This window comes from Tamandua tetradactyla, chromosome 23, assembly GCF_023851605.1.
Source record: "Tamandua tetradactyla isolate mTamTet1 chromosome 23, mTamTet1.pri, whole genome shotgun sequence".
Taxonomy (NCBI): Eukaryota; Metazoa; Chordata; class Mammalia; order Pilosa; family Myrmecophagidae; genus Tamandua; species Tamandua tetradactyla.
Window position 1 is genome coordinate 55,998,985 of NC_135349.1, and position 12,421 is coordinate 56,011,405.

The 12,421-nt window shown below is 70.3% G+C and overlaps 2 protein-coding genes across 2 annotated transcripts; one reads left to right on the forward strand and one right to left on the reverse strand.

Moving 5' to 3' along the window:
- Positions 1-1,417: 1,417 nt before the first annotated feature.
- CCDC154 (coiled-coil domain containing 154) lies at positions 1,418-9,093 on the forward strand (the record flags this gene model as incomplete). The annotated part of the gene is made up of 17 exons (XM_077142264.1): positions 1,418-1,612; positions 2,002-2,288; positions 2,371-2,560; positions 2,684-2,730; positions 2,855-2,950; positions 3,219-3,342; positions 4,494-4,595; positions 4,755-4,883; positions 5,196-5,230; positions 5,379-5,484; positions 5,558-5,695; positions 6,284-6,403; positions 6,626-6,702; positions 7,025-7,142; positions 7,490-7,576; positions 7,716-7,882; positions 7,962-9,093. Coding segments are annotated over 17 exons (2,145 nt in total), but the record flags the coding sequence as incomplete, so codon positions are not given.
- On the reverse strand, positions 7,985-10,749 carry PERCC1 (proline and glutamate rich with coiled coil 1). The gene is made up of 2 exons (XM_077142265.1): positions 10,716-10,749; positions 7,985-9,618 (listed from the first exon to the last, which is right to left on the reverse strand). The coding sequence occupies exon 2, from the start codon at positions 9,570-9,572 to the stop codon at positions 8,817-8,819; it is 756 nt and encodes a 251-aa protein (XP_076998380.1). The 5' UTR covers positions 9,573-9,618; positions 10,716-10,749; the 3' UTR covers positions 7,985-8,816.
- Between the last annotated feature and the right edge of the window lie 1,672 nt (positions 10,750-12,421).

Genomic DNA, 12,421 nt, shown 5'->3' on the forward strand with positions numbered 1-12,421 from the left:
CATGCAGGGGAGGTGGGCCCACAGCACCAGGGACCCACACCAAGCTTTCTCTCCTGCCGGTTCCCACGAGCACGAGGCCAAGATGAGGACCCTCTGTCCTGGGCCTGGTGGGGCCTGCAGCCCTGGGAGGATTAGAGTTGAGCTGGCGGCCAGCCCCCAGGCACGGGCAAGCCAGGGCTTCTCAGCACACCTGGCACAATCACCTGGTCCTGCTTCTGGGGCCACCATATGGGGCTCCTGTGGCCCTCGAGGGCCTGCCCTCACCCCTCGGTCACCCACCCAGCCTGGGCAGTGTCCTGGGACAGCACAGGGCCTGGTTCCAGGGCAGGTGGGCTCCAGGTGGCCCCAGAGTGTGGGGACAGGGCCTCCAGGAGCCTGAAGGGGTCCAGCCTGTCCGAGGCCATGAGAACCCCTCCTCGGTTGGCCCCCACCCTCCCTCACTTCCCACAGCAAACCCCGGGCATGGTCCCACCCCTGGCAGCACGGTGCCTTGGGTCAGTTTGGACAGAGGCTGCTCCTGGGTCTTAACCTTTCTGAGGGAGTAGTAGCTTGTCTCTTTCTCTGTGTCACCTGCTGCTGGTGTCCCCTGCACCTTCTTTAATCCTGTGGGGTGGGGAACGCAGGGGGTTCAAATGTGACAAATAAAGGAGTTGGACTCTGCTGGCACTGCGTCATTCCTGCCCGGCCAGGGCTGACCGTACGTGGGGGCCTGTGGCGAGGTGTGAGTGGGTGCTGGGCGAGGCCTGTCGTTGTGGGGCTCAAGGGTGCCAGGGCCTGGCCAGGACGTGTCCTGCACCTGCAGAACCTCCTTGTAGGCCAGGGCGCACCCAGCGGCCCTGCTCACTGCTTCCCTGACCCTCGGCCTGGGCCCAGCTGTGGGTCTTGGTAGGGTGCGACCAAGGGGTTGTGGACCCTTCCTGGGCTGCTCCCCAGCATGGGCTGGGCTGTGAGCTCACCTCAAGTGCCCTGGATGTGGCCGCAAGCAGGCCCCAGGGCAGGCCCTGTGTGCAGGCAGCTTTGGATGTACTACCCTGAAGGTGGGACACAGCTCTCCTGGGCATGGCATGGGGGGCTGGACCATCTCTGGGTGTCCGAGGCTCGGTAAGAGAGAGAAATGAGCAGTGGCGGAAAGCTTTGGCAGTAGCAGGGGGAGCTGGCAGTGCCCTGCCCAGTGGGTCGGACAAACCGGATGCCGAGGCGTGTCCCCGTCCCCCGCCCTCCGTGCAGACGAGGAGAGCCAGGATGGGGTGTGCTGCCCCTGTGGGAGGCACCGCTGGCCACGGCAGTCCGTCTTGGGCTGCTGGCCCCCATCCAGACCAGGGTCTCCTCAGCTCACCTGCAGCCAGCGGCGGCCTCTCACTGGGGGCTCAAGGAAGCCGTTTGGTGAGCCCAACCTTCTCTGTGATGTCCCCCACCCAGGCATGGGGCCCCTCCACCCTCTCCAACGTGGGCAGTTGGGGAGCCTCCTACACCGGGGGAGGGGGGCCTTAAGTTCCATTGGCAGTTGAGCTGTGGAGTCACACGGTTCTGGCGAGGGCAAGAAGGCCCAGGACAGCCCTTGCCGCCCAGCCGCACCTGCCTACCTGGGCACCCTCCGGGAAGGAGACGAAGTGTGAGAGCCTCGTCCTTCCTCAGCCACCTGCTCAGGGCCCCGGGCCCCTCTCCGAGGTCCCGGGCTTCCTGGCCCAGACTTCCCTGCTGCCCTCTGGCCGCTCCCCCACCACCCTGGCCTCATTGCCCAGCTCTGGGTGGCCCCAGAAGCCCCGAGCCGGGGGCCTCTGGGGAACCAATGCCACAGGCGGGGGCTGCTGGGGAGGCCATGTCACAGGGGTCAGAGTGCGCGGGACCATGCAGGGGGAGCACGGGGTCCAGAGCGGAGGTGTAGGTGGCCTCAGCGGCTGTATGGCCCAGCTCTATGCCCCTGGGTGGACCACAGTGTGGGGGGCTCTGATCCCGGCCTAGCCCGGCCCACCACGGCAACGTTGACTGTTCCGTTGCCAGCTCCATCTGGGTGGCCGTTGGGGGCACCGGGGGCCGCACTTGGGCTGCCCGCTAGCCGCAGAGCTGGCAGGGACCAGCAGCTTGTCCTCGTCGGGTGCGCCACCCGCCTCCCGGCCCAGCACCCTCGCCTTGGAGGACCTGGGGCTGCTGTTGGCCGAGGGCCTTGCCAGCCCCGAGTCCCTGAGCCTGGAGGGGCTGCCGGAGCGCTTTGAGTCCAGCCGCCTGGCCTCCTCCACCTCCGTCCCTGAGCAGGACGCCTCCAAGCGCTGGGAGCGGCTGGAGCAGTGGTGAGCCCCACGCGCAGGGAGGGCGGCCGCAGCGCTGGGCGCTCGGGCCGTGGCGTCACTCAGCCTTGTCCTCGCCTGCCAGGGTGACCGACCTGCAGGCGGAGGTGGCCTGCCTGTGCCAGCATGAGGACCGCTGCGAGCGCGCCACGCTGGGCCTGCTGCGGGAGCTGCTACAGGTGCGCGCCCACGTGCAGACACAGGGCTCGGAGCTGTGGCGCCTGCAGCGGGCCCTGGAGCAGACGGCCCGCGCCCCAGAGGGGGGGTCCCGCCAGGTGAGGCGCGCACCCCATGCCTCGAGGATCCCCCGGGGGCTGGGCAGGGCCACCTGAGGGTGCGGGTGCAGCGTGGGCACGCAGGCAGGGTCTGGCTGGAGCCCCTCGCCCTCCTGCTTGCAGCTCTCCAGTGCCCCGAGCCAGAACCAGATCCAGGCCCTGGACGCAAGGTACCCCTGCCACGGGCCCCGGGGGGAGGCCAGAGGTCCGAGGCTCTCAGCCCCCGCCCTGTTTGTCGTCCTCTTTGGGGCAGCAGTGGGCATGGGGCTCGCTGCAGCAGCCCCTGTGTGCCAGGCTGGTGGAGGTCCGCGAGGCCCTGACCGACATCCGGAGGAAGCAGGCACTGCAGGACTCAGAGCGCAGAAGCGCCGGCCAGGAGCTGGAGCTCAGGTGCACGGGAGGGTCTCGAACCCCCACACCGCAGTGGGTGGTGGGGAAGGGAGTGCCGGGCCCAGACCCCTCCCCCCAGCACTTCCTGCCTGCCACCCAGGGCCGGGACAGTGGACCTGTCTCTCGTCCCTCAGCGTGGACATGGGGAGCGAGCTGGGGGCGGGACATGTCTCTCCTGCCCCGGCTGCCTGAGGAGCCCCTCCCTGCGGTGGCTCCCCACTGGACCCTGTGGGTGGCCGAGGCGTGTGACCCGCTGCTGTGGCCCCAGGCTGACCAAGGTGTCCGGGAGGCTGGAGCAGGAGGAGCAGACCCGGGAGGCGGCCTGCGGTGCCCTGCAGAAAGGCCAGGAGCAGACCAGCCAGAGGGTGGGCCGTGAGGTGGCCAAGATGCAGGTACGGGGCCGGGCAAGCCGTGGCCACTGCCCGCCCCCGCAGCACACAGCTAACAGGTCCCCTGGCTTCCGCCCGCGCGATGGGGCCTGGGAACCGCCGAGTCTCACGCTGGGCAGTGCACTGGGACTGCTAGCCGTGGGGCTCCTTGGGCCTCCATGTCACACTCAGTTCCTCGGTGGCACGAGCCCCCTCGAATGCTCAGCTGTGGCCACTGTTGCAGAAACTCCTGTTATGCCATCTCCCCACTTACCTCCCCGTGTCATCAGCAAAGCTGCGAAACATCGTGGCCGGAGCCCTGGCCCTGGCCTGCCCGTGTCCCTTGCCCGAAAGAGAAATTGCTGCATTGCTTCCTTTCTGGAGGCCCGTCCTCCTGGGGACCTGAGGGGTCACTCGCCTGGCAGGGTCAGGCTCCTCTGCCCCCCGCAGCATGGGGTGCTCACCATTGAGGGGACTGAGGGGTGCTGGGGTGGCCATGCACTGGCCGCACTCCCCCCTGCTGCCCGGAACGGGAGGTGTTCTCCTGCTGCTCCCGGGGGAGGGCCTGGCTCCAGCTCCAGCGGGGGACCGGCCTCGGCCAAGGGACCCCTGACGCCCGGAGTCAGGGGGAGCTGCCCCTCGGGGCTCCTGGTTGCCCCCCGCGTGGGGAAGTATCCTCTAGGGCTGGGGCCAGCACGTGGCCCGCTTTGTAAATGGAGTGCTCGGGCCACAGGCCGCACCCTGCTGCTTTCGTGCTGGAGCTGCAGGGCCAGGTGGTTGTAGCCCAGCCCTTGTGACTGCAGAGCAGGGGACAGTCCCACGCCAGAACTTTACAGCTGGCTGACCCCCACCCCAGGGTGCCTCTGTGGGGCGTGGAGGCCAGCGGGGGTCGGGGCAGTGCAGGGGCACCTTAGATGCTGGTGGCCGACCCCAGGCCTCCGGGCCGCAGGGCAGACCCTGAGTGCTGGCGGCTGAGTGGGGCCCTTTGTGCGCAGGGTCTGCCCTGCGCTCTGGCCTGGGGCCTGGACGGGGGCCTGAGGGCTGGTGGGCGGTGCTGGCTGGCGGCCCAGACTGTTTGCACGGTGGGGGGACAGTCACCCCGAGATGGTTCCTCCATCAGGCCGGGGTGGGTGGGGCTGGCCCAGGAGGCCGTGGTGACGCGTGGCCCGCCCCAGGCCCAGGTGGCCCAGCTCGGCGAGGAGGTGAGCCTCCGCTTTCTCAAGAGGGAGGCCAAGCTATGCAGCTTCCTGCAGAGGAGCTTCCTTGCCATTGAGAAGGTGGGCCAGGCCGGCCGGGCGGGGTGGGGCTGGGGGTCGGGGACGGGCGCTGGGTGTCTGAGGGTGGGCTCTGGGACTGAGGGCAGGGCTGGGAGCCAGCGCCACAGCTCCCTGCAGGCCGCCGGCTCAGGCCGGGTCAGGGCTGGGGGTCTTCTGCAGAAAATGAAGGCGTCAGAGAGCAGCCGGGCAAAAGCGGAAAGCAGCCTGTGGGAGGAGCTGGAGAGCCGGTGGCGGAGGCTCCAGGAGCTGAACGAGGAGCACATGCGCGCCCTGCAGGGGCAGCAGGAGGTGGGTGGGGGTGGAGGGGTGCGGTGAGGGGATGGGGTGGGGGGACCCAAGGGGGGAGGTGCAGTTTGGTGGATGTCTGGGTGGGGTACGTGGGTGGGGTCCAGGTGGGGCCAGGTCAGAGGGTCCAGGTGGGCCTGGGTAGACCCGGGTGGGGCTCAGGTGGGGTCTGGGTGAGGGCTGCATGTGGCCCAGGTGGGGCCAGGGCAGAGGGTCCGGGTGGGCCCGGGTGGGCGGGGGCCAGGCTGTGCCCCAGCAGGAGTCGCCCGGCTGCAGCAGTGGGGCCCGGTTGAGCTCACCAAGTGTGTGGGGCAGAACCAGCTGTCGCCGAGCCGCCTCCTGCAGGCCCGGTGGGTGGGGGCGCTGCGGGCCTGGGGCTGGTGGGGCTGGGGCGGGAAGAGGGTGCCCTCGGGGTGGGGGGGGGCGTGCCCACATTCCCAGCCCCCCAGGGGACTCCGGTGCCCTGCTGAGGGACAGGCTCGGTGGCTCCGTCCCCAGGGACGCCAGGGGAAATGTGGAGAAGAGCCAGGCTGACGCGCTGCCCAGCTCCGTGCGGGAGAGGCTGGAGGCCACCCAGCAGGAGAAGCAGAGCATGCTGGCGTCGGTGAGGGCCGGTGGGGGCTCCCGGGCGTCCCCACCCCCACGGTCGCAGCACCCACCGGCCGGGCCTCCCGCAGCTCCGGGAGAAGAGCCTGGCCCTGGAGGCATCGGTGGAGGAGCTGGGACAGCAGGTGGAGGGCCTCCGCGGCCATCTCCTGGGCCTCAGCTGGAGGCTGGACTTGCACGAGCAGACCCTGAGCCTGCGGCTGTCTGAGGTGGGCCCGGGTGGTGGGGAGACCCCCAGCCTCCCTGCCCCGAGCCTCGTGTCTGCGGCATGGGGGGCCGGAGCATGGGGGGCTGCAACGAGGGACGGGCGCTGCGGCCTCTTCCCCTTCGGTTCTTTTCCTTATAAAAAACCCATGCCGTGGTCTCCTGTCCCCCTCGCCTGGACAGGTGTGTGGTCCATCGGGCCCCCCGCCCCTTCCTCGGCATCTTGGACGTAGTTCGCATAAGTGGGGGACTGAGTTGGCCCCTTGTGGGGCTCGCTTCCCACAGGGGCATCCTTGAGGCTTGGGGCTGGGGTGGGGTGTTCCGGGGTGGGGGGTGGGAGCAATCCCAGGGACAAGGGACTCTTCATCCAGCCGCACCCCCCCACCCCCGCTGGGCCCTCGCAAATTGTGCTGCGGGTTCCTAGGAAGGTGTGGCCGGGACAGCCCCTGAGGGCCACGAGCCTTTGTCCTGCGCACACCGGGGGCCACCCGGGGCCTTGGGGGGCTCATTCCACCTGGAGGGCCGGCGTGCCACACCAGCCCCGCCCATCTGTCCCCCCCGGCTTGGCCCCTCACTGGGGTGACTGGTCCCAGGTGAAGAGTGACTGGGAAGGCGCTGAGAGGAGGTCCCTGGAGGACTTGGCTCGGTGGCGAGAGGAGGCCGAGGCCCACCTGAGGGAGATACGCGAGAAGGTGGACAGCCTCCCCCAACAGGTGCACAAGGGGCTGGGGCGCCAGATGCCCACCCCGCCCTGCCCCCTGTCCGGCACCCCCAGCTCTGCCCACCCCACCTCCCCCAGCCTTGCCTGCCCCCTCCCAGCCCTGCAGCCCCAAGGCCTCCTCCCCAGCCCTGACCCCTCTTCAGCACCCTCAGCCCTGCCCGCCCCACCTGGCCCCCTCCCCAGCCCCTCCCCAGCCCCCCTGTCCCTGCCCCAGATCGAGAGCATCTCTGACAAGTGTGTGCTGCACAAGAGCGACGTGGACCTGAGGATCTCTGCCGAGGGCAAAGCCAGGTGAGGCCGGTCGTCACCTGGGGTCCCCAAACCCCCACCCAATGCTGCTGCCGAGGCCTCCCGCTGTGCGGGCCCGCCCTACAGGCTGTGTGCCCCCAAGAGCCCTGCCTGGCCCATCCACAGCTTCCTCAGAGGGGGTGCGCTGTGGCTGCTCGTACCCGGAACTCTCCCCAAAGGACCCTGAACTGGTGCCCCTGTCCCCCACCTGCTCCCGGCCCTCGGCACGGAGGGCCCTGCCCCCCCCCCCCGCCTTCCCCAGGCTGTGCCGTCTGGGTGCTGGCGACATGGCTGACCCGGGGACCCGCCGGGGCCCTCTGCACAGGGAGTTCGCGGTCGGGGCAGTGCGGCGGGAGCTGGCCGCCCTGCTGGCTTCCCTGCAGCACCTCAAGGAGGAGAACCCCAGCCGCAAGGTGGCCGAGATCCAGGGCAGGCTGGCCACGGTAGGCCGGGCCGGGGCGGGTGGGGGGCCTGATGCCCAGGGTGGGTGGCGTCGTGAAGACGGGAGCAGAGGCCCTGTGCCAAGCTGGCGTGCCCTTGGCGAACACGGGGGGCTTGGGGGTGGCGGCCAAGCGGCGCTGAAGAACCCCATGAGACCACCTGGCGGGCTAGGGGCCGGGCTCCAGGGCCGAGCTCAGGGTCGCCACACCCTGGAGGGAATGCCAGGAGGGGTCCTGGAGGGGGTCTGGGAGCGGGGATGGGCCGCCTGGGGTGGGGGGCTGTGACCGGGCCCTGCCCTGGGCTGGCGGGGGTCAGGCAGCCGGCTCACACGCGCCCGCGGCGTGTTCAGTTCCAGAACCAGCTGATGAGGTTGGAAAACAGCCTCCAAGACAACAAGGTCATCCAGAAGCTCAAGTTTAATACGGAGGCCAGGCAGGTGAGGCCCCGGGCCCCCGTGTCCCTCCCAGTCCGCCCGTGCGGCTGGCCGGGCTCCGGGCGTGTGGCAGGGAGGGGGCTCTGGGCGCAGCGCCCGCAGGCGCCCCTGGCCCCCCGTGACGCGGGCTCCGACCCCGCAGCGGGCAGAGGAGCTGGCCTGGCGACAGCTGTGCACCCAGCCGGGGTCCCGGGCGCCCGGCAGCAGGGAGGGGCTCGTGTCGCTCACGCGGTGCCGCTGCTTTGTCAAGGACGTGGTCCCCGGCCCGGGGCCCCCCGTGAACCGCTGGGGCCTGTACCAGGCGGCCAGGTGGGTGGCCCGGGGCGGCCCTGGGGTGGGCGGGCGGGCCGGGGCGCGGGTCCAGGGCTGACGGCTGCGTCTCGGGCAGGTGGCTGCGCTGGAAGGCGGTCCTCATGGGCCTGGCGCCCCCACGGCGGCCGCGAGCCGTCCGGGAGAAGCCCCCCGGCCAGGAGCCCGCCCCCCGGCTTGCTGCCCTGCCTCAGTCCCAGAAATAAACGCGACCAAGCCTTGGACGTGTCAGAGTCCCGCCTCGCACTCCCACAGCCGCCCGGCGGGGTAAGGAGGGACCCAGCCACTGGGGTGACCGACAGTGCCAGCCATCACCAACCCCCCCGGCAGGAGCACCAGCAGCAGCGGCCCCGAGTGCCAGGAGCCTCGTGGGACCCCCCAGCCCCCCGGCTCGGCCCACAGGCCAGCAGCTGTGGGAGCCACACCTACTCCCTCCCAGGGCCCCAGCACCCCCCGCACCCCCAGCACCCCTCCCCAGCTCCAAAGCCGCAGGTGAAGGGGCCTCAGCCGGGTGCAGGAGAGCCCCCAGGTCTGGGCCTGCTCTGTGGGGGCTGCTCCCTGTACATGGAGAGATGGGGGTGCTACAGGCCAACGTGGGGTGGGGGGACCCCAGGGCCCCACCCCAAGCTGGCCCTTCAAACCCAGGCGGGGCCAGGCGGGGCCAGGCAGGGGGAGTGGGCTTCTGACCCACCAGTCCTGAGACTGACAGGCAGTGCCTGCCCATCCCCACAGCGTGCCTGGCGCCCCTCTGTCCCGCGCCGAAGCCCTTGGCCCGTCCCAGAGGCCCAGGCCAGGCAGCAGATATGGGCACTGGCCTGATGCCAGCTCTGACCCCAGCTGAGCACGGAGAGCAGCTGACGTGCTGGGACTGTCCTGCTGGGGACCAGCTGGGGTGGCGGGCACGTGGGGTTCGGGGGGGGCGGCTGCCCTCACGCTAGGCCTCGGCCAGCGGCCCCACGTCCAGGGCCTGGCTGGCTGAGTCGGGGCCCAGCGCCCGGACCCCCTGTCCCTGCAGCTCATGGGCAGCCTCTGCCGTCCAGTTGGCCAGCAGGTCGCTGAAGTCGGGGGGCCCGGGGAGGAGGCCCAGGGCACTGGAGGCTGGCTCCTTCCAGAAGGAGGGGGGCAGCCGCCGCTGGGCCATGGGGGTGAGGTGGCCGTACTTGCGCTCGAGCCTCAGCCTGTGACTGGCTGGCGCCCCGGGCCCCGCGAACTGCCGCAGCCCATACTCAAAGAGCTCGGCCAGGGGCCCCAGCGGCTGCTCCACGTCCCCACCAGGGCCCTGCGCCCCGGGAGCGTCGGTGTCATCGGGGTCCCCGCCGTGGGCCAGGTGCCGCAGGCCCGTGGAGCAGAGCTCCCGGGAGGACCTTCCCGCCGGGCAGCCGGCGCTGTGGAGGTCGCAGGTGGCAGGGTCCTGGCCCTCATCCCTGCGGCCGAAGTACCTCCGGATGTCACCGCTGATGAGTTCGGAGAACCGCAGCAGCTGCAGCGTCATCTCGGGCCCCCCCGGGGCAGTGGTGGCCGCGGGGGCCTGGCCTGAGCTTGGGGGGGCTGAGCCGCAGCTCCCCAGCTCTTCTTCCTCCTCCTCCTCCTCGGAAGTCTCTGGCGGCTCCAGCTCTGAGGGCGGGAAGGGCTGGTGGAGAGGCAGGGGCAGCTGGAATTCACCCCGAGGCCGGATGACCCCGGCTGCCATCTCGCTGTCCTGGGCACCCTGGCCCTTCAGGGACAGCAGGCGCCGTCTGGGCAGGGAGCAAGGTGGAGAGAGGAGACGGTTACTGGTCTGGTCTGTCCGAGACCTGGTCACCACATGACTCCCTTGCCTGGTGGGGACCTTCTCTGTGACCTCCTCCAGGAAGGCTCCATGGGTTTCCTCCTGTCCCTGCAGCTGGCAGCCCTGAGGGATGCGGAAGGTTTGGCGGGGCCCTGTTTGTGTGTGCCGGATCCCCTTAGGGGGTGCCGAGCTTGGAGCAGGGGCAGATTTGGAGAGAGGGCCAGGGGAGGGCGTGTGGAGGGCAGTTACGGAGGTCACAGGGGCTCGCCCTGTGCATTCGGGGGCTGCCGGGAGAAGGGTGGAGGTGGGAAGGCCCAGGCTTGGGGTGTGAGTGGATCTGGGGGGCCCTGGCCCCAGGCCGTGGTTGCTATGGCATCAGAATCTTGCTGGCTGATGGGCCTGAGACTTGGGCCCCTGGCCCTGGCCACCCAGGACAGTGAACTTGTGGAGATGGGGAGGAGGCGGAGGGGCACCCAATTCTAGTGGGAACCTGGAGACCTGCCCCCAGCGCCCCCTGGGGCCTTCCCCCTGGAGAGGGGGGGCAGGGGACAGAGGCTGAAGATGCTGGGTTTGTGGATTCAGCGGAGCAGGGATGGGGCGCACAGCCTCTAGGGCCCCAGAAGGCCAAGGAAAGGGACGGCGAGAGTTTGGCCGGGCTCCGGAGTGCTCAGGCAGGAGCCGAGAGCTGAGGCGGCCAGCAGGGGGGTTTCCCCTGCATCAGAGCCAGGCTGGGGCCAGCTCAGCACCCTGGGGCCCCCAGCCACTCCTCCAGGCTTCCCACCCTCCCCCAGGCCTCCCGCCCCTCCCCCAGGCCCCCTCCCCCGGGCCTCCCGTGGCCCTGGTGGCACACTTGGGGGGGTACTCTTGGAGAGCCGAGCCTTAGACGCCCTCCCCCAACAACTTGTCTCTGCCCCAACCCACTGTCCGAGGTGTGCCTGCAGGTATGTGGGGCAGGGGGTCCCCTGCAGGTCACCTGTGAGGGTAGGCTCATAGTCCCCAGCCCACCTCCCCGCCTGGCCCTCACCTGGGACCCCCCTCCAGCCCACCTCCCCGCCTGGCCCTCACCTGGCTGAGGCCTACAAGTCTTGCTCAGCAGCCGCCTCCCCCGGACTCAAGTATTTATAGCCGCGCTTGGGTAGGGGCCGGGCTGGCAAATATTGGCTGGCGGCACTGTAATCTCAGACTGGACAAACACGGTCCGTTTGCTCTAGTGCCTGGCAACCGGGGCCCCGGGGGTACCCCCAGATAGGCCACCCGCCTGCCTGGGGACCGTGGAGTGTTTGCAGCCGGTCCAGCTGGCTCCCATGGTCCGGACCCGGCTCCCTTATCGCTGCTGCTGGCGGCCGCCCCGGCCTCGTCAAATAGGCGGAAAATTAAATTTCATGCAATCTTGACTTCTGGAGTAGCCTTCTCCAGAACGTGTCCTGCTTCTCAGGCGCGCTGGGTACACAGCGCTGTGGTCACCACGGCCCTGGGCAAGGCCGGGGTGCCCACCGGGCCTGTGCCGCCCCTGCCAGCCCCTTGCCATCGCCGGGTACGACGTGGCGATGGCGACCTGGGAAGGGCTCCTAGGCACTAGCGTCCCCTCTGCCCCCACCCCCACCACCGACCCCACGACTTCCACCCTGGCTCTGTCCCGGGCACAGCTCAGTGGCCGCCTGCCCGCCTCTCTGTGGCTGCAGTGGGTCCCGGGGCCCTCCTTGCTGCCCTCCGGCCCGGTCACCGCCGCGGGGCCCCTGCTGCCTCGCCCACGCCCCCAGCCCCAGGGACCCCCGCCAGCCTGTCCCGGTGCACCTGGCCGCGGCCCCCACCGCCTCGTCCACCAGACCTGGCTGCCGCTGGGTGCTTGGCCCTGGCCAGGGAGCCCCCAGGTCGCAGTTGCTGTGGTACCCTGTGCGTGGGCTCTGCATGGAGGCAGCCCCTTCCTGCCTGGCGTACCCCCCCCCACCGCCCCGGGCCCCCAGCTCCTGGCTTTTGTCCCTCCAGCCTTGGGGGCCCCAGGCTCAGCCTCCTCCTGACGGGGTCCCAGCTCCCCAGCCTTGGCCCGGGAACCCTCATGTGAGCAGCCGGACACAGACCTCGCCCTTCCCTGCAGGTGGGCTTCCCGGCAGCCCTGACCTGCACGTGGGGGTGGGGGGCCCCTCAGGCATGGGCCAGGCCAGCCTGCTGCCCACAGTCACCGGGAGGGCCCGAGAGCACGTGACAGGGTCAGGTCCAGGGTCTGCAGGGGGCATCGGAGATGCCTGGTGGGCTGCGGCCTCGGATACCACCTCTTACTGTCCTGTCACAGACGGGGGGCCCTAAGTGTCCCGGGGTGAGCACAAGTGGGCAAGGTTGAAGGGCTCTGGTAAGCCACAGGCCTGAGGCCAAGGCCAAGGGGGAGGTGCCTGCTCTCCTGGGGGCTGCTGCCACGGTGCCCTCTGAGGCTCTGGGGGACTGAGGCCAGCCTGCCCCCCGAGGTTGCGGCCCCCAAAGACAACTCTGTCCTAGAACCTGGAGCCTGTAACTGGGGGGCCCCCGGGATCTGGGGGGGGCTTATGGGGGTTGTGCCTGGCAGGGGCCCTGCAAGGGGAGGAGGGAGGCCACAGCAGGAGCCCATGGGAGCAGAGGGCAGGGCGCCGGGCGGGGGGGCCCCAAGGTCGAGAAGACCCTGCTCCTGCCTTGGAGCCCGTGCGGCCTGTGCCTCGGGGCGGCCCTGGCCGTGGGGAGCACCTGGTGCTGTCTCAGCCACCCCGGGAGGCTGGCACCCCACGAGACGGGCCGCACTGTGG